The sequence below is a fragment of the Amborella trichopoda genome, chromosome 9 (genome assembly GCF_054954075.1).
Source record: "Amborella trichopoda isolate Santa Cruz 75 chromosome 9, AtrichopodaSantaCruz75HAP2 v2.0, whole genome shotgun sequence".
NCBI classification, from domain to species: Eukaryota; Viridiplantae; Streptophyta; class Magnoliopsida; order Amborellales; family Amborellaceae; genus Amborella; species Amborella trichopoda.
The window spans coordinates 36,216,880-36,243,427 of NC_142344.1; the positions used below are offsets into that span (position 1 = coordinate 36,216,880).

The 26,548-nt window shown below is 37.6% G+C and overlaps 2 protein-coding genes across 19 annotated transcripts in view; both read right to left on the reverse strand.

The window, feature by feature from the left end:
* Positions 1 to 2,568: 2,568 nt before the first annotated feature.
* Positions 2,569 to 3,152, reverse strand: LOC110006331 (uncharacterized). Its single transcript, XM_020675053.2, has one exon. The coding sequence runs from the start codon at positions 3,150 to 3,152 to the stop codon at positions 2,643 to 2,645; it is 510 nt and encodes a 169-aa protein (XP_020530712.2). The 3' UTR covers positions 2,569 to 2,642.
* A 2,637-nt stretch (positions 3,153 to 5,789) lies between these two features.
* Positions 5,790 to 26,548, reverse strand: part of HK1 (histidine kinase 1) — an 80,010-nt gene continuing 59,251 nt past the window's right edge. For 12 of the 18 annotated variants that reach the window (XM_088848105.1, XM_088848108.1, XM_088848099.1 and 9 more), the window contains 6 exons: positions 19,741 to 19,935; positions 19,526 to 19,595; positions 10,293 to 10,335; positions 9,264 to 9,413; positions 6,998 to 8,560; positions 5,790 to 6,247 (listed from right to left, as the gene is read on the reverse strand). In XM_088848105.1, coding sequence (XP_088704231.1) covers positions 6,032 to 6,247; positions 6,998 to 8,560; positions 9,264 to 9,413; positions 10,293 to 10,335; positions 19,526 to 19,595; positions 19,741 to 19,935 — 2,237 coding nt within the window. In that variant the 3' untranslated portion in view covers positions 5,790 to 6,031. The remainder of the gene's footprint in view (positions 6,248 to 6,997; positions 8,561 to 9,263; positions 9,414 to 10,292; positions 10,336 to 19,525; positions 19,596 to 19,740; positions 19,936 to 26,548) is intronic. The other 6 variants (XM_088848101.1, XM_088848107.1, XM_088848106.1 and 3 more) reach the window with 1 other exon arrangement.

Genomic DNA, 26,548 nt, shown 5'->3' on the forward strand with positions numbered 1-26,548 from the left:
GAAATCGAGTAACGAAAAACTCCATTAACAACAGACAAGCAAGCCTTCAGAATTTTCAGGATCGAGTAACAAAAAACTCGATCAATAGACATGATCGAATAACGGAAAGAAATTTGAGCATCTCACAAGATGGAACAATGAAAAACTCCATCATCCAACATGATTGAGTAACATAAACTCAATCATTAAACATAGGCATTCGGAGCAAACGTGATCGTGTAAACCTGATCATCATGCAGATGGAGTAACGAAAAACTCCATCATCCAATAAGATTGAGTAACGAGAAACTCAATCATCAAGAATGATCAAGTATCAAAAAACCTGATCATCAACCAGGATCGAAAGATTCAATCTTCGAACATGATACACTTGGAAATGCCAATAGAAATCAAAAGGAAATCCAAAAACCAGTGAAACATCGCCATCTTTAGCAAGCATAGATCCAAGCAACTTGATTCCACAAGGATCGAGAGCTTCCGCAATGGTGCTCCTCAAATTACACCAAATGGCTAATGGCTAATGCATGACTTATCCTGAGCAGATCGCAACAACTATCTCTATACGATGATCTCTGAGGGGCTCTAACTCTCTCTCTCTACTGCGATTCTAGTAGGAGGCAATCACGCAACAGGTAACAATGTGAATTTTGGGCCTCGATCTCGTTACAAGGCCTAAGTACTTAGCTTTGCAATGTGAAGAATGTAAATCCTACAAACTTGTAGGCTTTTTAATTTATTAACAAAAAATAACATAAAAAATAAAAAAACCTTTTACTCATTACACTATATAAAAAACATTTTACTCTCTCTTTAAACACATCACTCATTCTCTCTCCACCCTCAATCCTTTATTGCAATTTTTTTTTTTTTTGGTACGGTTTTCAGAGCTCTACTTCATCTTCGCTTGCACTTACTTTGAGGATTTTTCAAAACCCTAAACCCTCAAGCGCCTAAACCATTGCTTTAATGGCGTTAGACCCCATGCTCTACATGTTGATGGAAAAGTAATGACCTCTTCAGGTGCAGAGTATTTGAGCAAGGCGGCAACAATTTCCTCACTGTTACTCTAAGCAATTGCACGATGACCACCCTCTGCTCCAATAGAACCATGAAACTCTCTTCTTGTTCCAGCAGGTATATGCTTCATTTTCTTTGTTAAAAATCATGTGAGCATATATGCACTGACATTGAATGGAGAATGGAGAATAGAGAGAGAAAAAGAGAAAACACAATAGTTATGTGGTTCAGGCTGAAGCCTTTATGTCCACGGATCCAAAGCCCAACGGGCTACATCTTCACTATTTTGAATGAATATTTACATTAATAAGTACTTCTATATATAGAGGACAATCACACAATTACATGAGATAAATATGATATGATTCTTAGAGATAGAGGTAAATATTAGGAGGCTTTATCACTAAACTAACTTGATGACCAAATAACTTTGACTTGGTCTCTTCTTATCTTCTAGATACTTAATCTTATTAAGAGATATATACACATATATCCATAATGATGGATATCAATATGAAATCGAGATATTCATATCCTAGCACTCCCTCTCAAACTCAAGATGCTTTGATACAAAGCAGCTGGAGTTTGAACAATATTAAGTTGTCAAAAACGAGAAGTGATTTTCAAATTGCTTGAACAATAAGCACATATTGCTTGAACAACAAGCTTAGAAAAGCGGCGGTAGAGCTTTTCTATTTCTCTCCATTCTCCATTATTCATTCAATGTTTATGCATGTATTCTCCCACGATTTCTAACATGATATTAGAGCAAGGTTCATGATTTGGTATTTACCATTCATATATATGGGATGAAAGTGCATGGAATTTGTGTGCCCTATTTAAGTCACCATATAAGAATGGTGGTTCCTCTAAAGAGAGGGGGAAATAGAGCCTCTAGTGAATAAGATGCAATTTCCTCTTAGAGAAGAGGGCTTCTTATGAAGAGAAACATTGATGGTGCCTTCGACTCCTACAGAGTGAGAGGTTGATTTCCTGTAGAGAAACGGTTCCTATAGAGATTTTGAGTTGTTTCTCCTTTCAGTGAGATAAAGTCTTGTTTGCTCTCAAAGTTATTCTCTTCCTAGAGAGTGGTCTACTCATGGAACAAAGATGAGAGATCGGCATGGTGCTGTTTGGGAGAGCAGATTTAAAAGAGTTTGCTCGATTGTGTTTTTATCGGGTTTATTCCAAAATCTTTGATATAACTTTTATTAGTATCGTGGATTTTTGTTTGCCGTGCCTGTGGATGTAACCCTTTGGGGTGAACCCCGTAAATATTTGTGTTCTTGTAGTGTGTATTTCATGATCTATTTCTCATACTTTATTTGTCAAATATTACCCATTGGGTTTAGAGCTTCTGCGCACAACAAGAAGCGGTTCCCATAGAGATTTTGGGTTGCTTCTCCTTTCAGTGAGATAAAGTCTTGTTTGCTCTCTTCCTAGAGAGTGGTCTAGTTATGGAATAAAGATGAGAGATCGGCATGGTGTCATTTGGGAGAGCAGGTTTAAAAATGTTTGCTCGACTCTGTTGGTCCATTTCAAAACCCTAAACCCTAAAGCACTTAAACCATTGCTTCAATGGCGCTAGACCACATGCTCCACAACCTCTTCAGGTGTAGAGTATTTCAACGAGGCGACAACAATTTCCTCACTGGTACCTTGAGCAATTGCATGATGACCACCCTCTGCTCATGAGACTCTCTTCTTGTTTCAGCAGGTATGTACTTCGTTTTCTCAGTTCGCTCTATTCTAACTTCACCACCACCACCATGCTCTGACTCTTCTTCACCAGCTGTCGACTCAGCAAGAAACCCTAGAGACACTTGTTGTTCGGGAGTTCGATCATAAAACTTCACAGTCAGTGCTGGATCAGAGGAGGGAGCAAACAGGTTCTCAATGAAGTTATTGCCTGCAAGATCATCAAGTATGAAGGTAAACGACACATTTCCTTTTGCACAGGATTTCAATTTAATAAAAAACCGGTCGAAAGTTTTTGCTGTCTCAGGATCAACCTTCATTCGCTCCTCTTGCAAAGCTTGCAGCTCCTCTGCAGCTCGTAGAAGTACCCCTTCCACCGTTGAAAGTTTTCCACGTTGAGCTTCTGGGGGCATCTCAAAATCCAACTCTGGAATCATAATGGACGTTGAATTAGATTTCACCATCAGAGGAGGAAAATAACGCAGCTGTTAATAAAGACAATGTTGTGAATGAATTGCATATGAGAGAGAGAGAGAGAGAGAGAGAGAGAGAGAGAGAGAGAGAGAGATCAGAGTGCAAGAGAAGCTATGGATTAGAGAGATAGATCAGAGTGCAAGGGAAGCTACGGATTAAGGAAATGGTCTTGAAATTTCTCGACCTCAGATCTGAGGTTGGCGAGCTCACATCTGAGCAGAGGAGTCTATGGCTCTGAAATCAGCTACATGAATCCTATGCTCCCTAATTTTGTTAGCATGTTGACTATTATTTTAGATACTATTGTTAACGTGGTCAAGTCTTTAATATAATAGTCACCGTGCTAACAAAATTAGGTTGTATAGGATGATACTTGATAGGACAGGCTTTCTGTTGAGCCATGTCTCAGTAGGCCCAAACCAATTTGTTGAGTTTCATCTATCTTCTGAAAAACTTGTGCATGTAGACGCCAGAAGACTCCAAAGGCAATCTACTGTTTGTGGATTGCTTCAAAAACCAATTTTGGAATGTGGCATAACATAATCTCTATTATGTTAATTTGATTCTTGCCTTTATTTATCCATTTTGGGTTAATTTGAGTCCAGGCCATATTTCATTACTGAATATTCCCGGAATGGCAGGACGAGTTATTTGTAGATAGCATAATGATAAATTTCTCAGGATTTTGAAACAACCAAGGAAAAAGTCCATCTGGATTAGAATTGCTTGATCCGAATCGGTTTTCAAGAAACCTAGTTCCCTCAATATATCAGGAATGGGTGACTCTCTGACACGGAACGGTTTCCTAGAAGGCTGGTTTCCTTGAACCTGCATCCACTCGTCTCTCAAAAGCTACAGCTCCCTTGCTCCATGTGTTTTACCATATGGGCATGGCTGTTGAAATTTTCTAAAATTAATTCGCTTACAGCAATAAAATCCCACTTACTACTTTTCATCTGGTATTCGAAAATTTAACTACTCGATAGCCACCATCAATATTCTTATTTACAGGTTTTGGAAGAACATAGGTCAACAACAAGTGACTTACTCTTTAGTGTGTTCAAAACCTGGCTCGGGGACCTGAACCGGGTGCCTGCCCCCGGGTTAACTCGGCCAATATTAAACAATAACAGAGGCAAAAGAAAAAGAGAAAAGAGATGCCCAAAAAAAACATCAAACTACACAAAATCTTAGAATTCAGAATCAAAACACTGATTTCATATTGGAGGAACATTAAAATCGTCACAAAAAAATACCCCCAAAATAACCACTGAACCATAAATGAGATTTTTTGTTTTGATACAAAAAAAAAAAATCTTTTAGGGGTTTTGTAGATCAATATCACAGGAACATCTTGGGACAAATTTGAGCTAATTTGGTCAAAAGTGAGAAATCAAAGATTTTTCTGGTTTGGGTTAACAAAACTCCCAAAATTTCAAATCAAGATCTCTTTTGAGCAAAGGCGTCAATCCTGCAAATCATGATACAAACTTGGTAGAGGGATGTAAAACATTCACTTTGAAACAAATTTCAGAAACTTCGATGGATTATTGAAGGAGAAATCGATAGAAAGGCAGTTTTGAGTTTCATAATTGCAAGTTTTTTATCATAAAATTCCACCCTAAATTGGTTTCCATAACATTTGTTTGTACATTTGACACGGGGCTAGAAGACCAGTGTGTGAAAAATGGTTACAAGAAGCCATTAACGAAGGGCTACAAAATGTTATTTTTTAATGAAAATAAAGGGGGTGGGAGACCAAATGTAACCGAGTCCAATTAAGAGGGAAATCAAACTCCGAGTCGACTCGCCAGGTTTTTAAACACTGCCCTTTACAAAGAATCCTCAAAGGGAATTGAGTAACTTAATATAGTTAGTCAGAGCAAGAGTTACATATTCAGGTGTTTTTCACCTGTTTCTGAGGTTTCAACAAATCTCAATTTAAATTGAGAAACTAGAACGTAAACTACTTTTATCAAATAAATTCTAATTTGGATCTGTTTTTGACCTACATGGGATAACAGTTATTGATTGATGTCATTCCCTGATGTTTCAGGGCTCACATTTTTTAAGTGGTAGTGACACCTGAGGCACGGTCTTTGTCAATCATGAGACATGTAGAATTTTCAGAGCCATCCCAATGGTTTCTATGGTTTGTTTGGTGAGACCATAATTTGCAAACCCTGATCAGCTCTTTCAAGATCCGGTCTGGTCTTTGGATCACGGGAATCTGGTAAAAAACCATTTCAATTTTGTCTTCTTGAGGGCCCATAGGTTGTGTTATTCATCATCTCCTGGAAGTACTGTTGTTTAGGACCTAATCAATGGGGTCACAGGTTAACCTAAGCTGCAGGCTTCTCCATTCGGGTTGAGATTTCAGGTTGAGAATGAACCCATGAGGCCACCTAAGCACCTCATGAAACTCGTGTAGGTGACCACGGCCATCAAAAGGTTCACCATATGAATTAGGAAGAAAACGATGGTTCTATACTCCCAACTATTAGATCTGGGATGATTTTAAGTTAGTGGTTGGAGACAATGTGGATAGGTTCATAATTCGAGTATTATTGTGGTCTAGAAGTTGTAAGTTATACTACACGTTTATTGTGCACGAAGAATGTCAAGGATTTTATTCCTTGGATTCTGCCAAATTTGATCATTACAAGCACAATTATGAGACACGAGTAAGAATGATGGTTACATTAGAACTTTTAATATACATTTCTTTGTAAACTTCCATTTTAGTTGGGCCTTCAGATCGTAGCTTGGAGCCTCAATGTTCATCTTTGTCTTGTCTATTCATGAAATACCACAAGCATGCTTGGCTGGGTAGTAGTAAGAATCAGTCAACTCTTCCTACAAGGGAGAGAATTGTTGATACCATCTGCTTAGAATCAATTGGCTTGGTCAAATAGGCATCCATGCCCACTTCCAAGCATTTGGCTTCATCAGATGACATTGCATGTGCAGTCAATGCTACAATCGGAATGTGTTTTCCAGTCTCCGCCTCGTACCTTCGAATTGCTTTTGTTGCCTCATAACCATCCATTCTGGGCATCTGCAGATTCTTGAAGTGGTGATTAGTAATGAACATGGAAATGGCAGATAGATTTTGGAGAGTAAAAAACCGTCGATAAGAAACTCGAGAAATCAAATGAATATTAGGAAATAAATTATCCATATCTACAACAGTCTGAAGCAGGAGGATTTAAAAAAAATTTGTGCAATATAATTAATTTTTCTTCATTAACTGATTTTCTGGTCGACCAATCACATCATACTCTTTGGGAAACCAGCACAGCAAAGTTAATGTTAAATGAAATGGCTCACAGTATTGAGGTTTTATTTGAAAGTTGCTGATGGCGACATGCAGGATGTGTTTTGAAGACATTTTAATACACATCAGGTCGAAATAGACTTCTCTTTCAGGATTTCTTGTAAGAATCCATTTAATCAGTAAAACTGAAATATATTTGTTAGTCTTTAAACTTTTCAACTTTAAGCTTTCTGAGTGCAGATAATTATCCTAATTGTTAATTATTGGTCATTGGTATTAAGGGAAAATGGCTGGGTTTTTCTTTGATCATAAGAGTTGTCGATTTGCATGTGATAATTCTTGCATCCTACCACCCAAAATAGCCACCTTTTCATGAAAATACTACCAAACATAGCTATTCTTGGCATTTCATGAATTGAAATATGATCATATCAAAATGGGAGCATATTGTGGCTTAGAATAAGTAGCGTGATAATAGGTACAAGTAGTTCAGTTAAATGAAGCAGTTGAAAGAACAGTATTCAGAAATACCTGACAATCCATAAGGATAAGATCAAATACTGGAAGATCCTGCAATTGCAAGTTGGATCCAGCTTTCCCATCTTCGAGAGATGCACTGCATCTCCTGCAGCCATCTGCTGCAGAATTGAATCTGAGGGCATCTACAGCCTGCTGCCCATCTCCAACTGCTAATACTGTTGCCCCCATTTTTTCGAGCATGATGGTTGCCACTCTCTGAAGGACTGGTGTATCTTCAGCAAGAAGTATTGTCAAGCCTTGTAATGAACTCTTTGGAGAGAGAACAATCTTGGAACTTTTGCAATCCTTCTGATTGAACTCATCAGGAACTGCTTGCAATCTACCATTTGCGTAACTTCGGCATGAATTATCAAATGGCATCGTGGAAAGTGGCTGAACATCATCTCTATCCACTTGTAACTCACTTGCATCTGAACATTCGGAGTTACATAATGGCTTCCCATGTGGTTCCTCAATAGAAAATGAACAGGACGCTCTTTTGGATGGGTATTCTTGCATTAAACATATTCCATTGTTTCTGTAAGCTGGTCTAGATTTGATTAGGCAGCATTTATTCTCCCTGGAACAACTGTTTTTCCATTTGGGATCTAACCACAATGCTGAATCCCTCAATTGCTTCTTGTCAACTTCAGCATTTCTGTCACAGCTGATCATATGATAGGAAGTCCTACCAAATGCATTTGAAGATTCATTCATATTTTCTGACTTCACAAAACTTTGAGGCATTTGATGAAAGGCATTGAAGTGCTCCATGTGTGAAATTCGCCTTTCATCTGAAGAAACTCCCTTGCAACATGTAGGTTGCAATGTCGAAAGTCCGTCTTCTGCATCATTTACAGCATGATGATGTGCACAACTTCTTAAGTCACAAATTCCGTCATCAGATGTAGCAGAACTGTTGGAATAACAATCATAATCAAATTGGATGGGATCAATTTCATCACGTTCATGTGTTTTAGCTTCAGATGTCAGAGATGATTTTCTATCATTGGTTTTCCTTGCAAATCCAGTCTCCCCCTTCACTGACACAGTTTCCAAAATTTGGATCAGTTTGGATTTGTATAAGGGCCAGTTTACCATTAATTGATAGCCTTTCTTTCTGAGTTCCATTTTTATATTGTTTGATGTGTCATGGTTTAGAATCCATGCAAAGTTTGCTCTACCACTATACTTATCCAAGTAATCAAGTTGTTCTTTCCAAATATATGTGCTTTGGTCCAGTATCTCTGCATCAACCACAACAACAAAATTTTTGGGTCCCATGTATACCTCATTGATATCCTGGGATTCAAAATGCGTAATATTTGAAATGGTGACAATGCTTGCTGAACATCCTCTCACAAGGTCACATTCAACTTCACAAGAATCACAGTTTATTTCACTTCCAAGATGATTATGCGTACCAATTCCAGTATTTCTGTTGTGTTCGAGAGTTTGACAAAGAATTTGCATTAGGTCTTTCCAATCTGAAGCTTCATGAGTATCAATACCATTTCCTCTTAACCACCGTGACATGGTGATTCTACCCATGTTGCCATTAAGGGCAAGAATTACCTGCAAATAAAGAATTAGAATTTTCTGATACTAAACTAAGGTTTGCTTGTAAAACTGGTACATGCTAGAAAGAAAATAGGATTTTAGGATGAGTTATTTGGTGTGCGAAATGATCAGTGTAACAGTGCCACTTCATTCTCAAAATAGATTGGATGGGATGGAAAATGCAACAATCTTACACTACGTGCAATGTCGGAAAATCAATGTTCATCTGTTTAATCCAACTTATATATTGTATAAATAGATACACAGATGTGGGTCCACATGAATCAGTTTAATTTGGTAATAACTTGAGTAAGGAATGTTTTGAATGGGACATAATTAGAATCTTACAAAAGGCTTAATCAGTAGTGAACTGAAAGAGGGAATATCAAAAAATTCATAACTACCTTCTCCAAAATACACAGGGAAGGGCGACGAATATCAAGTATTTATGATTCATCTTTGCAATACTGAAAAGTCAGAATACTTGCTCAATTGTCACACAGATTTTGACTGGAAGGGGAAGCTAGAATTTAGTCCTGAAATGATGGGCTTCGCGAAAAGATTGTCTCACATAAAAGAAATTCTAAATATCACAGTCAAAATTTTTTTAATCACATTCAAAAAAGAAATTCTAAGTACTCATCGCCACTAAAAATGGGAAGAGAGACAAAATGGGTAGATTTTCATCCGTGTTTATAGAAAGCATTGATCAACTTACCATTAGCTTTTGCTGCACATATTCTTTTGGGTTTTTCTGGGGAATGTGGCACCCAAGTTCTACAGGGGCCCCAAAGACCAAGTATAGTTGCATCAAAGTGCCTGGTCCATCCTTTTTAACAACTTTTATTTGTCCACCCATTTTATTTACCTGAAGAATAACTTACTATTAGCTTTGATCAAATATCTATAAGATGAAGAGATTCTGCGAGCAAGTATGCAGAAAAATAAAAAGTAAGATGTACTTCACGATGATATTAAAAAAAAAAAAATTTCAATGAGAAAAATCAGCTGTCCTATTGCAAGCATTGATATGTTGGAAGATGTTAAAAAATTTAACCCTATGAGGCATATTTTTGCATCCATTTTCCTTTGGAAGAACATGCAAAGAGAAAAGAACATGCCTGTTGAAAACATTTCAAAACAAATGCTTCTCCATAGATATCTACAAAATCACAACTGGAGCCAGAATAGACAACTGACTGAAATTCACTTCAATATCTCTCAATACAAGGGAAGAGACAATATGGGTTTTTTGTCTCAATGAGCATACAGAGAGACTAAGAAGGTCATCTTTGAACAATTGCAATGGAAGAGCTTAACATCTCTGACAAGAATTTGTTCCCTTGATAAAGGCAACCAATCCTTCAAATTCTGAAATAACATGATTTGCCTCATCTGAAATGGTGGTCACTTTAGATTCAGAGTCCATATCAAAATCATGATGCCCTTCTTTTAAGGATGAACGAATTGAAATTAGTTCAACTATATTAGAACATTACCCATGGGTGGAACCATCATGAAAAATAGTAATTAATAACCATTTAGTAGAACTCATCAACTAAAGATGCTATAGACAAAACCAAAACCCAAGATATTGTTTCATTAAATAATCCTGTATCATGCACAACTTGAAAACGATTCACAGTGTGCAACTATGTTTAAAATTTCAGTAGTCCGATTTTAACTTTTTTTACAAGTGTTCAACATTTAGATTGGACTTGTAACAGTTGCAGACATCATATCTTACCAAGGTACGCACTATGCAGAGGCCAAGACCTGTCCCTCCATACCTAGAAAATACAAAACCCAGTCAGAGAAGAATATGATATTTACAAACCCATGTTTCTTTTTTAATAATTAAGAACATATTAGATATCTTATTTAGAGTAATGCACTAAAGTCTTAGCGATCATGAAGCTACCAACATATTGCTAAGACCTCAGGGATTTAACTGACAATTCATCTGATTTCACTCAGCTCATGTAATCTCTACTATGGATCTGGCTTGTAGATTTTGGCTTAACTCTTGAGTTGTCATGCAATTGAGGAGGTCACCACCTCATCAATTTGATCTTTTTTATCTTATTATAAGTACTTTTCTATAAAATTTTCTTGTTTTTTCAGAAGGGTCAGTATTTGTTTACTAAGGGTCTACTCATCATTTACTTTGTTAAGTTGTTTCTACTTGAAGAGCATTTAGGAGTCCAAGGAAAGTGGAGGTTTTATGAGGGTTGCACATAGGAACCTGAGGAAGGTGGGAATTATGATTAGGTCTAAATTTCCTTGAGGGTTTGAAGTTTGTGGGGAGTTTCACAAGTGTAGAAAGACCATTTCTTTGTTTCTTTAATGACAATCAACCTCGATGTGCTTTGTCTTCACATGGAAGACAGGATTAGTGGAGAGAGATGGCACCTGGGTCTTCCAAATGCATATAAATAGCTGCTATGACGTGCACTCCCACATATCGCTTAGGGGTGCTTGTAGATAAAAAGCACGCATACTATTTATGCCATGGCTCAATATTCCACTTTTGCTATGGATTGCATGGCTAGACTATATTTTTTGCTTCTCCAAGGAATCATATCCTACGCTCCCCCCACTCCCACCCTTCTAAATGTGAAGATTGTAAATTAGCTGAACCTGTTGATTGCATAATTGATATCAGGTTGTGCCATGCTCAAAGAAATGAGGCAACCAATCAGCCTCTAGTAATTGCCACATCACTGAGGACCTCTCCTAAAGTTGTATCCAGCTTGATATCAATGTTCCAAAAGTCAGAGGCACCCATCTAGGCGGTTTGGAGGCCTGGCCTCCTAGGCAGTTGAGGAGCTTTTAGGGGGCAGGGTTTAGGGCCATGAAGGAGTTCTTAGGGCAGTTTTAAAGCCCCAAAGCCCCTGAAAATGAAAACAACAAAGAGAACTACAAGGACATAGACATCATCAGATTGCAACAAAACTCTTTGTACATGTACACATGACATTCACAAAAACTGATAAAGTAACCATCAAAAGTCAAAGACTGACGCATGATGCCCACTGCTCACATGTAATGTACCACTCAATAACTTAAAATGGCAATTCTATGTCATCACCAACCTTAATGGAATCTGATGATGATGGTATGCCATCATTGTTAGAGTCATTCCTCAACATATTGAGCATCATCCCTTGCCTCATCCGAATTTGATTCATCCTCCTCTCTCAATCCTGTCAACCTCTTCTTCTACATTGCCCCCCCCCCTGCCCCCCCTCCCCTTCCCCTTCCCCTTCCCTTCCTTTGGCTTTGGGATTGAGATCAAGTAGTCCGCACATGCTCAATGGTGTCCCTGCAGCCTCACGAACCAGGGCCCAGGTCAAGCCCTCTCCAGGGAATACCTCATCTTCCCTAGCATCAACTAGTGCCACATAGACACTTTAACTTTCCTTCTGTGTCGTGTGACGACATGTATCGACACGTCGACACTTGTTGACACAATTAGCACGTTGTGGACACCTTATCCATACCATAGTTGTTGGAAATGCCTGGGAACCCGAATCATTTTAGGAACCGAAATCGCGACCGGATCGAAGATTCCGGTCTTAGGAATCGTTGTCCGTACAATAGGAATCGCCAGGAATGAGATTCCTAGTTTTTGAGAATCGCGTTTTGACCGAAATAGATCCAAGTTTCATCCACATATGGAATCCAGATTCCTATCCCCTTGGAATCGACACTTCAAGAGTCAAGATTCCTTAATATACGGAATTGAGTTTCTGACATATGTGGAACAGAGATATATTGATATTTCGAATCGTGATTCTAACATATTTGGAATCAAGTTTTTGAAGTATATGGATCAGAGATCCATGCCAGTTTGAGATTGAGATGTACAATAATATGAACTATGGAATGCATTTGACGACCCCTATCAGGAATCGAGATTTCGTTTTTATGGAGAAGGAAGCGACAAACACATCTTGAGCCTCATCAACTTTAGAACCTATATTGGATGTTTCTTATTAGAAGGTTTTTCAAATTTTAAAGTGATTGTTTTGACTATTAAACTTACAGTCAATCCTTATATACAAAAGACAAGTATTTCTAAATTGTGATGACTTCATTATTATAAAGACAAAATAGGATTATCTTTACACTATGGTTTTACTTTTAATTGTATGTGTTGTATTTACCAGTTATATTTTAAATTTAAAGTAAAAGCGATCCAGGGTGGCACAAGTAAAATAATGAACCCTGCAGCCACTAGAAGCATTCGAAGGAAGATTTCTACTCCAATTGACGTGCAATCAAGATTTAATTCTCGGTAGAATCCATATCCGATATTTTTGGGAACGTCTACCCGCAATTAATGGGTTTAAGTTTTTAAAGATGTGTTGGATCAAGATTCCGAAATTAAGGAATCGAGTTTCCTTGGTTCCGATAAATGGTTTCTAAAGATGTGCTGAATCGAGATTCTGAAATTAAGGAATCGAGTTTCCTTGGTTTCGAAAAATGGTATCTAAAGATGTGTCGAATCGAGATTCCGAAATAAAGGAATCTAGTTTCCTTGGTTCCAAAAAACGGTTTTCGTGGTGATTCCTTGACGAAAATGCGGAATCGGGTTTCGGAACTAGAAACGCGAGGTCGGTGGAGAGATTCCGGCAACTATGCTCTATATGCGTCTCAATATTTAGACCACCAATACTTTGTTGACACTTGAATAGAGTTTGTTTGTTATCAGACATGCCGTATCTCCTTTTTATGCGGAACAACATGGCATTTCTCTTCCAAGTTTCGAACTCGCAACTTGTTGGCAAAGTGCTAAAATGGCAAACCACCACACCACCATGTTTTACTATATTGAACATATGGGAGATATAAAATATTTATTGGATGAAAACACAACATGTCCACCTGTATAGTGCACTTGAAAAGTCAAAGTCCACATAATTTAAATTTTAAATAAAAGAACTTTTTCTATATCTATATACTTCTTGAGGATCGAGGTACTCATAAAAATAGCACATTCACAAATAACACATTTATTACTTGAAGAAGAGTTGAAGTATTTAAATATTCTTACATGACATCTCTCTCACTCTCACTTTCTCCTTCATCTTCTCCTCTATATTTTCATAGAGGCATACACACATATATACCCCATTTATCACGTGTATACATATGCTATTAGGGGCATCAATTTTTTTCTTCTATATATATATATATATATATATTCCTTTTATCATATTAATAAAAGAAAAGGATACAATGAGACCATTTATCTTTGGTACAAGGTGGTCACAATTAATCTTGACCATTGGATGTGAAATTGGGTGGCTACATTTATTGTATTGACCGAGCTCAAAGCTCAAAAGAAATTTTCTCGAACTTTGTGACACATCCAAGCTATCAGATTTCACATCGGATGGTTACAAGTAATTGTGACCTCCTTGTAGCAAAGGTAAATGGTCTCATTGTATACAATCCCATTAATAAATATGGTTTATACATTAAAATTTAAACTACTTTTTACGGATATATTATATTATCAACGGTTCTACAAATTACTTTTGCATAAAACAGTGGAATATATTTCTACTTTTGAAACATAATGAATTTATATTTTCATTTTTAATTTTAATTTATTAAAATTTGAAATTTTTTATGATTTATATATATGATAAATTCATATATAATAGTTGTATGGACGTGACGGGACAGTACTGGGTTTTTAGACAGAAGAATTAGATGCTTAAGACACGTAATAGACACGATACTTGTGTCCGTGGACACTGGCATCAACTTTTGATAATGCTGAACAAAGACAACGTCGTTTAGTCGTTTTTACTAAGTCTATTCCTCTTCTTTGTATGGACCTATTAGATAGTTGTTGAATGAGCAATTAGAATGTACAAAAACATAATATAGATTAAGTTAATAAACTACCTAACTAGCTAAGTAAATACAAGCAATATTACCGTTTCAAACGTGTTCAAGTTGCGATCACATCCAAAAGAGCTACAAGTCAGATTCACTATACGAATGGCCATCTGCCACAAATGTGGGGTGCTTCCCCCATGGCTTGTCCACCATGCAACTATTTCACATAAATATAAATGTAGCACATAACGCATCTATATAAAATTGAAATTTAATACTCAAATCATGAAATCAAAATGAAGAAGTTCTAAGCTCACAAGGAGAGATCTTGGTCCTCTGCCTTATTGCCAACTCATTTCCAAGAGACCCCCTTGAGAGCCTATATTTGCTGTATTTTTCTAAATCCAATGTTACCTTGTCTTGGACTTCATGATCAGAGTTGAGTTTGATATTGCATTGGTTGATTTTCTTCCATGAAATCAGTCTTGCAATGTATCTCATGATCAGGGTTAAGGTGGTCCCCTTGCTAAGTGTAGGGGCCTCTCAAGCTGGTAGTTCCATTTATCTTCTACATTCTTCAATTATTCTTCATACTTAGCTTCATCATTCCCATGAAATTTCTTGCTTCTTAGCATCCTTCATAGCTTTATAAATGTGACCCATCACAGGTTCCTTCTCAGCATCAACCATCTTGAGTACCTTTACTAATGGCTAAGAAACATATCATGCATAATACTAAAGCCTATTTCTAAATCGTGAGTCCATGACAATCTTCATTGCTTCCTATCTTATTTCTTGGCCGACTTGGACTTGTTCCAATCCTCAGACAAAACATTAACCTCAGCTTTCCATTTTGCTCAAACAAAGATTGCAAAGACAAGTAGGAGGTGGAAATCTAGTCACCCCAACTCTCACCAAATCTCTACCCTCAGTGAACTTTCTCATCATGGACAAGACCTGGCCAACATAAATTTCCCTTACAAACTTACAATAACATTACATAACATGTATGTATTCAAAAGGAATCAAAACACGTACCAGCACAGCATAGTATAAAACTCATGTTCTTACCTGAGTGTGTATGTATAAATAGACTGTGATGGTCTTTGCTTTTTCGATGGTTGTCTTCATGGACTTCCTCTTACCAATTGCCTCACGCATGAGGTCTGTGTAATGTGAAATGCAAGGCGACCAAAAATTACGCGGCCTCTTTGCCATCAACAACCTAGCTGCTGCCATATTGGCTGAATACATATTGATCACTATTTAGACCACTTTATCCTCGCCCACCTCCTCTACGCACTGGTCCACCAAATCTTGTCGAAAGCATCAATAAACCTTAAGAACAATGGGCAATTCACCATCAAATTCATAATGCTTCTATTTCGCTTATCATTGCAACCATCAGTCATAATAGTGTAACCGTATATTCCCCATGCATCCTTGTGTCTTCAAAAAGTTATTAATAAGAATCCATAGGCCCTCTTCTACGAGGTCTCTTATGCATGGACCCCATTGGCCTACTAGAAGATCCAACCTCGGCATATATATTCCCTACCTCTCCCCAAACTCAAAAAGTATCCACAGTTCTGACAATTTCTTCATGTCTTTTCCTCACCTACTCTTTCTTGTTTTTAAACCCCTCCAAGTGCTCCAACATCTCTCTCCTAACCTCAGCTGGCACTTAAGTGCATGGGATCACATCCTCTAATATTGTCTAAATGTTTCTTTAATATGTTAATACCGGCATTATATGATCTCCTGCAAAACTTACACTCCACCCTATTCTTGTCAATGGGATTTCGACAAGATCTGTACTTCCAACCCAAATCACTTTGCTAATTTGATCTAGTTCAAGACATTTTCATCACTCATGACTTACAATACAACTAACAAAGTCACAGTCATTCACTGAGTATCACCTAATCAACAAATTTGAAAGATACAGAAGATGAAAGTATTTAAAAAAAAAGGAAAAAAAATTTAAGTTTTAAATGAAGGCTATAATGTAAACAAAACAAACTATGGTGGTCTCCACTTCTTTTTGTTTCCATCTTGTATATACTTTGAATTCCTTTTTTCCAACATCAACACCATAGGATTGTGCCCCTCTATCCTCCAGAGCTCCAAAATCAAGAAAAATAGGAACAGGAAAGGGAATATGAGAGCTCTCTTCCGCACTATGCACCCTTTGAAGAGAGGTAGGGAAAAAAGAAAATAACTCAGAATTTTGCATCCATCGAAATAAAAATTTCTACCTTGACATTGCATCATAGGATTTATAACCCTTTCGAGAGGATGGATAACCAAGAAAAATACATTTCACATATTTGGGGTCCAACTTTTTACAAGTTAGACCAACAACATAAGCGAAGCAAACACAACCAAGGACTTTAGGAGGAACACTAAAATGTGGACGATCAGGTGGAGAAGTATATAAGGAGATTTGTCGCCAAGAACATGAGAAGGTATGCAATCGATGAGATAAGGTGCATAAATATTGCTTCTGACCCATACTTCTTGAGATTCACACTCAAGAGAAAAGCATGACTAACTTCCAAGAGGTGTCTACTCTTACTTTCAGATATCCCTTTTTGTTGTGGGGTATATGAGTAAGAACTATAACGTTCTATGCAAGTTTTTCAAGGTGGGACAACAACTCTCTGTTGCAATACTCTCTACCTTGATCAAACTTAAGTACCTCAATTTTAGTATCAAACTGTGGATGGATCATCTAATGAAAGACCTTAAAGGTTTTAAGAACTGCATCCTTGGTCCTCATAACATATATCCGCGTACACTGAGAGTAATCATCCTTGGTCCTCATGTGACTCTCTCTCTATCTCTCTCAGCTATCTCTCCAACTTTTTCTCTCCTCCTAAGTCTTGATATTTCTTATACTTTTTAATTTCCATAAGTTGAGTGGGGACATAAAAACATGGTGAAAGCCTACTTTGGTAGGTGATCCCTTACAAGATTTCAATTTTTTCGCTCCCAAAATGGAACTCAGAGATCTTAGTCTTTTGGTCTTCAGGATCCGCTCCTTTTATAAATGGAACGAATTTCCTTTAGCTATGCAATTTTGTTCTCGGCCACTATAGGATCTAATTCCGGAGTGATATGGGTCTCGATCCTAAGAGTCGTCGCATCTAGATTCCATTACATTGGAACACAAGGATCTTCTAGTATTCTCTCTCGTCTTGTGGTTGTAAGGGCCATACTTTTGGATGTTGTTCTCTCTCTCTCTCCCTATATATATGTATAAATATACCTCAAGTAATATTTTATTATAAGTTATAGTTTACACTTACGCATAGTTTTACTTTTACATGTATCAATAATTCTCGGTGATCCTCTAAAACGAATGCTCTGCCTTCCTTTGCTTATTTAGTAAGCAATAATAAAAAGAAACTTAGTTCGTGTAAATATAATTTTGGGTTATATTTTCTTACACATAGCTATTCAAAGAAAAGATGGCGGCAATGAAGTATAAGTTTCGCACTTAAAAGTTAAAATTGTAAAGTTCATAATTTATTTAATGAATTGATGTATCTACTATATTAATATAATGAACTATGGAGTAATTTATAGTACCTAATTTATTTAATAAAATTTTACATATCATTAATTAACAACATTGGGAACCACCCTATAAAGCTAGGGAGCCCAAATTAAGCTTAAACAAGGATCTCGTTTTTCAAGTAAATGGAGCTCACTCCTATATAATTTAACCCTCGCTTCATATTATTTTGGATCATTTTTCCTATTGCACACCTTATGTTAAGAAGCTCAAAAACTTGCACTGGGAACTTCGTTTCCAAATCAGAGGATCTCGCTCCCTAATGTTATCATAATTGATCCCATCTAATAGAGGAACTTGATCCCTAACACACCTAGACCAGGTTCCCTACATTTGAGGCTCTGCTGACATCGATCCCAAACATAGGGATCTTCGAGGTAGCTTAGATCCGTCGATCCTACCCCTGATTCTTGAACCATTCCCAACCCTGTTCCCAAAAACTATGGTGCAAATAGAGAAAACATGTGCCAATAGTAATGCCTTACTTCAAATTTTTTGATTTTTTATTTATTTAGTGTTTTTAGAATTAATGTCTTTCTGGTAACTCAAAAGCTCTCTAGAGCACGTGTGGTACCTCCAATCACAAACTAGGTTCAACATCCTGCTTTCGAATACAACGAATATTAGAACAACACATACTCCTCTCAGTAACATGATGGAGACCCTAAGTTAGGATCATCAACCAAGCCTTTGGTTTGATGGTGAGACCCCATTTTGCTGTGAGAAAGTTCTGAGATAAACTACTTTAAAGGAGATTTGGGGTTTGAAGTATGAAATAGGAGAATACATAGACATGTGCAGCACAATTGCAACTTGTGAAACATGTGAATGTACTGCTATCTTGTGATTGCATAACTCCAGCTATATAACTTTCAATTGAAGATGTTCATGGAGTTTTCGCAAGATATAACCATGAAACCCTAGCAGAGAAGAACACAATTATTTCTCCATCAAAATGATGTCAGAGTATATCCATTACATAAAATATATCTGGGAAAAAAGAGAGAGATTTACACTTGCACATAAACATCTAATATGAAAATCCATTGTAGAGACTTATGCATATGCATATACATCAACAGATAGGGCTGCAACACGGTGTTATTTGGTTGGAATGGAAATACATCCACCCAAAAATATGATATGTGAATCTCACTGATCGATGGCAATGTGATATGTGAATCTTAATGACTCTATAGAGAGTCCTAAACATGTTACCATTCAGATGCTAATTCAAACATATACTATAGTAGGCTTCTATGTCTATTTTGTGACTGTTTCCTGATCCTAAGAACACCAATTATCTTCAATGCTGATTTGTCACAGAGGCAATGAATTAGACAGTGTCTTTTTTTATTTTTACAAATTTATATTTTTAATATGTTCGTAATTTTATCTGAGGAGCTGCTGATAAATTTAAATGATGATGCCCATTTAGCCCTTTTAGGAATTGCATCTAAATAAATTACACAATTAAATAGGAGTAACACCAGTTGCCAGAACAAACCAGTGAGATATCATAAAAGGGCCATATATTTACATACATTCGAGTGGTTGATGGGTCTGCTTGCTCAAAACTCTCAAAAACAGATTCCCATTTGCTTGGAATGATTCCTACATAAATAAACAAATAGGAAAGTTTTGATCCCCAGAAATTGATTACCATTTGTGACAAACTGAAAATATTAAAATTTCAGGAACAGCGACAACAAAAAACATGCTATTCATATAATATAATTCACTATAACTTTAAACATACCACAGCCTGTATCATCAACTTCAAACCAAAGTGTGATCTGATCATCCCTCTTGAATGATCCTTCTCCAATGCCACCATGTTGCTTGACTTTCTTTTTAAGGGAAACCTGGGTGTTCTGTTCATCAAGCCATGGCTTTCTTTTGCAGCTGAAATTATTGGAGAATCCAGTCCATCCTCTTAAAATGAGATGCCCCGCTATTCCCAATTCAGAACATCAAAATGAGTGAGTTAACCTTATAGATAATATATCTTGAGAATCCCAAAAACAAGACTGATCAACATAAATAACATTCATTTTACTCCTAATGGTTCCAAATAAGTAACAAGCATTGTTATTCCTAATGGGCTTGTCCTTGAAAAAAAACAATTGGTATTCACAAGCTTTGAATTGCCCTTTGTCACACTCTGCCATGATTACACAAGATAACAGCAGGCAATCATTGAGAAACTTCAGTAACAAATCAAGATCGACATCAATATACAACCAAAGATTAAGTTTTCTTGAGAAGTGGACTTGTCCAACTTGGATATCCTATGACAATTCCTTACTTGGATGCTACATGTTGTACCTTGTCATGCCAAAACCTGGTTGAGCACCTACAGGAGTCCAGACAACTTCTGTAGTCTGAGTCATGAAATGCTGTCACTAACAGTAAATTAAGTGATGAACAAGTGCAGCCTTCTACTAAGAGTAGACCAGAAATGGACAGCAAAATGCACTGAAGGCATGTGCAATTTTCACGGATAATTGAACATAGATGTCCCCTGAATGTGACAAACTGTCTTCATGAAGTAGGATCTTGGAGGAGATCATCATCAGATGCTGAAAGCCCAACATTAAGCTCGACTGATATGTCAACCGCCGTCCTATAAGACAAATAAGGCTTGTGGTGCATTTCCAAGACCATAGATGACCTTCCTAAGTGGATGAATAAGGAAATAATCATTCACAACCCCGGAAATATAACTTATCCTTGGTATCATAATGTGCATCTGTATCATTTATTCATTTCCTATTTATTTTTTTTCACTTATTGATTGTGGTCGTTCTATACAAGAGCTGGTCCAAGGATTGCTAATATGTTGTTAACAACCACATACTTCAAGTCAACAAGTCACGATATCGAGGTCACATTATCAGTCTTCTCTCCAATAGGAGCAACAAAAAGCTACATTGAGTTTAAGTTGGGCAATTCCCAAGCATATCCAGCAGATTTTAGATCAATTGACCGTAGAGTGTGTCTCAATCTTGTGCATTTTGTTCAACATACCTTACAGCAATGTTTTAAAACTGTCCATCTCAGGTGCCTAGGCAGCACCTTGATGCACCTCATCTAGGGCTATGCAGAACCACTAGGCAGGGCGCACACTTAAAGGCTGCCTAGGCATCTGAAAAGGCGCATAAGCAGGAGTTTCTCAACTCAGCCGAGGCACCTGCCTTGGGCTTGCCTACCCGAGAACCCAAAACTCCCTTGGAGGTAAATGCATTGGAGGGATATTCTTACCCTTCTTGAAAAACAAATCAACCAATAAGTTCTTGAAGTCAATCTTAAGATTAAACAAAATACCATTTTTGAAGAAATCGATTTTGATGTTGATTGGATTGGACTACGTTAGAAAATACAAGAGAGGTTGGAGAGGAAGTGTTGAGGACTTTTTGAGTCTAAATATCTACAACAGCAGCTGATGATTGGGCAAGAAAACGCTAGTTCCCTAAGTTCTCTATTAAATTTCAATGTATTTTGAATTTTCCCAGTTCAAACAGGAGGGGTGTTACAGGTTGCAAATATGTTTATAACCAGGATAAAATGATCAAGATAAGGTTTAATGTAATTTTTGCTATCAAGAAACAAATGAGGGAATTAACAAATCAGAAAAACATCTTGCTGCTATTGGGGGGATGATGCCCATGTAAAAACGTTTCAGCAGATGTTAGGAAGGATGCTGTAAAAATAAAAAAAGTGGATAAGGAGGTTATGATTGCCAAGTTGACGGCCGGGATCAATGTTTTGGTGATGAGGAGGATGATGATGATGGAGATACTGATGTAGGTTCCTCTTTGGCTAGTAGTAAGAGAATCAATTGAGTTTAGGAGGCCCCATGCAAAAGTCGGTGTTCATTTTCCCCCCAACCTTGAGGCTATTGAACATGATAGGGAGAAGGGAAGAAGCAAACCACCATTGAAGACAAATTAAAAAAACATAGGGACCGGGTTTACCAGTATATTGCTGATGGATGTACCATGGGGGCATTTCCTTTAATACCACTCACATAAAAAGTTATTATACAATGTTTGAGGATGTTGGCCGATTAGGGCTAGAACTTAAGGGCCTAAACCTCTAGGAGCTCAGAAAGCCACTGTTAAGGAGTACCTCTAGACCCAAAGGGTTGCATGGAGCAAATATGGGGCTACCACATGATAGATAGCTGGAGTGATAAAAAGTGGTGTAATGAACTAGATGGTGGAATTGTCCTCTCGGACAATGTTTTTGAGACATGTTGGTGCTTTTGCTCATCCTCATGATGTATTGTACATCTTCTCTCTGGTTGGTAAGTACATTGAGGAACTTGGAGAGAAGCAAGATATACAGGTGGTCATAGACATGGCTCAGCCAATATGGCTGCTCTGATTTTATTGCACCAAAAGCAACCTTGTATTTGGACACCAAGTGCAGAACATTGTCTTGGCCTCATGCTTAAGGGAATGTCTAACATGCAAGGGGACACTTTGTGATAGACTAAACGTTTGTTTTTTACCGATTCATCCCGTGTGGGTGACTTTGGACCCTCACATCCATGTAATCATTCTCCCCAGCAATACAATGTTAACTTTCTCTCAAAAAAAAAATGGGACACTTGATAAAGCTAAGTCTTTGACGGTGTTCATCAAAAATAATATGAGAAGAAAATGCACTCAAAAGAGGGATTTGATGAGGCCAATGGCTACAAGGTACCACTACCATAACTCTACAGGGCATCATCGATCACAGAACAAGCTAATTGTCATGTTGAGCTCTAGAGATGGCATGTGATATTGTTTATAGAACTCATTTTGGAAGGAGTTAGTTTACTCCATTGAGGTTTAAAAACAAGCATTGTGTATGGTGAACAACAAGGTGTAGCCAGCCGTGGGCTTTATATTTGATGCAAACAAGGGAGCCAAGAGAGAGAGAATTTCGCCTTGGAGAATGATGAGAACCTGTATAACCCTATATGGAAAATTATTGAACAAAGTGGGACATAGAGCTTCATCACCCCTTGCATGCAGCTGGGTCCTACTTGAACCAGGGGCGTTTAGGTTCCATGAATGAAGTCAAGGCGTAGGTGGTCAAGATGATGAGGTGCCACAATGTGACGTCCTAAGTTACGTTTCTACTAGATCCTGAGTTAACATCAAAACAAAAAAAAAGAATGAAACGAAAATGAAAGAAAAAGAAAAGAAAGAAAAAAGAGGGCATTTAGGTCCCAGGAAATGAATCTTCAAGAGATGTATTTCCTAGAATTACAGTTGGGCAACCTGTTTGGCACCCAAATTCGGACGCAATTCTTGAATTTGTGCCTCCATAAAAGGCAACATTTTCAACAAATCCCCATCCAAACAGATAGTCGGAATAGCCATCTCGATGGATTGGCATCTTTATGGTCAGGAATAAGTACTATTCAGCCCAATGAAAAACGTTGCATTTCTAGCATGTTTAGAGAGAGAAAGGATATAGAGAGAGGGCACAATTAGAGAAGGAGAGGAGTAAGATAAAGACACGTTCGAGAGAGAACGTAGATCGGAGAAAGAGAAGATAGTGTGAGAGAAAGGGCATGGTTAAAGAGAAAATGGAGTTAGAGAGAGTATAGAGAGAAAGGGCACTAGAAAGACAAACGATTTCGAGATAGAAATGACACTTCAAAAGAGGGAAAGGAATTGTAAAGAAAATGAGCATCAAGTTGACGAGAGAGAAAGGAGTCAAAGAGAGAAAGGGAGTGGTTGGAGAGCGAGAGAGGAGCTAGAGAGATAAAGGACACAACCATTCACATATTAAGCGCTACTATAGTTACCAACACACCCAAGAAGGGGGTCGGTCCAGCTCCAGAGCTCGACCCTACATTCTAAGGGAAGGGATCTCGATACTTGATTTTTTAATTCAAGGATCGCGATCCTCAGTAATATAGGAACCAAGATCCCTATCATAAAAACCATGGGTCCATGAATAAAAGGAATCAAGCCTCCACATTGCAATCAAAATTCCTTTTACAATGGGACCAAGGATCTCCATCACATTTGAGATTTTTTTACCATGGGACCATGGATCACCAACTGACCAACACATTTGAGTTGTCTACAATGTTTTTAAACCAATGAGTTCTTGACAATTTAGCATAGATTCTTTACTTTGGGAGGTTTTTATGACCTATTGTTATATTTTTTTAGACACCTCGTTATTAGTTTCAAAAAAAGTGGCAAGAGAGGGCAGGGAGAGAGTGCCAAGCAAGAGAGATCTTATTAAGAAAGAGATAGGGGTGAGAACAGAGAAGACAAAGGATGTTGGGTTGCAGTAATTCAAGCCTGGAAAGAGGTGGTCGTTGAGAGGATTAACCTCCTTTAGGCTAATTTAGTAGGGTCATGTCCACCTCTCAAAGATCTCCAAGTTCTACAATCGTAGTGCTCAAGGTTGCAGAGAACGCAAGTGGTTTGCAGAGCTATCTGCGAATCACAAAGGGCAGAGCTTCGTTACAGCCTGCGATCAGAATCTTTGTATGGTGGCCATTAGCCCAATCTCAGTTTCTAAAAAATTTTAACATATAAATTTATGAAGCACACTCAAAAGGATAACAAAAAACAAGACGTTTTTTAAAGATGGGAATTTTTGTATTTAATGATATTTTAAATTCAGAAAATGAATTAGTCAAATTGTTAAATAAACTTCCTTCCCTAGCCAGATTACCCTAATGAAGTCCTCTTTGGGGGCCACGATTTTAAGCTGGACGACCTTGATCTCGTGTACTTTATTGTTCGATCCCAATATAATTGGATTGTACTCCCCTTCATTTTCGGATAAAGGCCCCTTTGTCTCAAGGCGTATGGATCTCGATTTCTGCTTGTCTCAATCCCGCGATCCCAATCCCGATCTGGGATTTGATACCGATCCCACCAACTATGAGTTCGATGTGCAACTCATCCAATTGCAAGAGGAATTGCGTTCAGTTGAGATGGTACTTGTCAATAATTAAACTATTTCATGTTCCTAACATTCATTTTAACTTTAAATTTTGAGACTACGTTTTGTATTTATAATTTTCCACTCCATGCTCCACGCTTTATTTTCACAAAGGTTTAGGTGTCCAGGGGGATCTGGACACCTAGGTGCATTGTTGGGTGCCTCGGTGTCAACCCCCCCACCCCTCCCCAAATAAAAAAATAAAAAAATGAAAAGAACCAAAAGAATAAACAAAAGAAAAAAAACAAATATACATTTATGCATATATAGAGGATTAAGGTGGGTGTCCTTACGCATCATGCACCAAGCACCTGCCTTAGGGCAGGCCACCTAAAAGGGCCATATTTGGTTAGATTAAGCGCTTCGGCACCCACCCTACCTCAATGAGGCCACCCAAGGCTCAATGTAGACTTTTGTTTTTCTTACATTAATTTTCACATAATTTCACACGGAAAAGGAATAGGTTTGAGCAAAGGAAGCTCAATGATTCAGCGTCCAGAACAACCAAAGGCTAAAGAAATGCTTTAATAAGCGTGACAAGATTGACTTCATTTGAGTGAGTGAGTGAGTGGTTGGTTGATTCTGGAGGTCTTCCCTCGTGAGGGTTTGACGTATATGGTTAAACAAGTTTCAGGGCTTGGTTCAGAGCCTAGGAGAAGCATTACAGTGCAACATCTGGTACACAACGCTCTTGAGAAGCAAAAGAGAAAGAGGAGGCTGATCCAGAGGAGACAAAGGAGGGTCATTAAATGGAGGAGGGTGATAACTATAAATATGATGGGCTACATTCAGATGAACGTGTTAGGGTTGAAGGTGAATAAGAAGACTAGAGATGATGCAATTCATTTTCTTCTGTTTGCTTGTTTCTTTTGGTTCTTTGTTCTGTCTACTAGTTTGTGATAATGTTAAATGGGTAGTGTCATGTGGTACATTTTAAGTGTCTAGTACTCTAGCATAAAATGCTAGTACGGCAAGACACATCCGTACAAGTACTTTGTTGAATAAAATAAGTAGGTTTTTAATATATAATATAATTTCTAATTTTATTACACACAACACTAAATGGCCAAGTGGTAGATTATGTTTCTCCCTATCAAGATTCCAATGTTTGAGCTTGCAGTGCTGAAGGATTATGTTTTTTATTATTTTGTATTAATTATATCTTCACATTATATAAAACTATTCACAGATCATTTTGATCACCACTTGCGTGGTGGTAAACCTCACCACAATTTTCCAAGAGGTCCTGGGTTCTAAACATGCGCGGTTTAATGTCTTTATTTTTAGCATATAAAAGGATAAAAAAATTAAAAAGAGAGCTTGTAGTAGGATTAGAACTCAAAACTCACTATCTTCCATAGGAAGAGCCAATATACTCAACCATGCAACCCTTCGGACCTAGCTGTTAAAAAAATGTAAGTCGCTTCTATAAGATGTATTGATACCTACTAAAATACCATGATGCCATATGATACGTACGATCAACATGTTGGGGCCACATGTCCAAGTGTGGAAACTTGCTAAGTGTTGACACATGACATGCGAAACAATAGATATGTTGAAGTACTCATATAACACTGGTTGAATAAACATTTGCT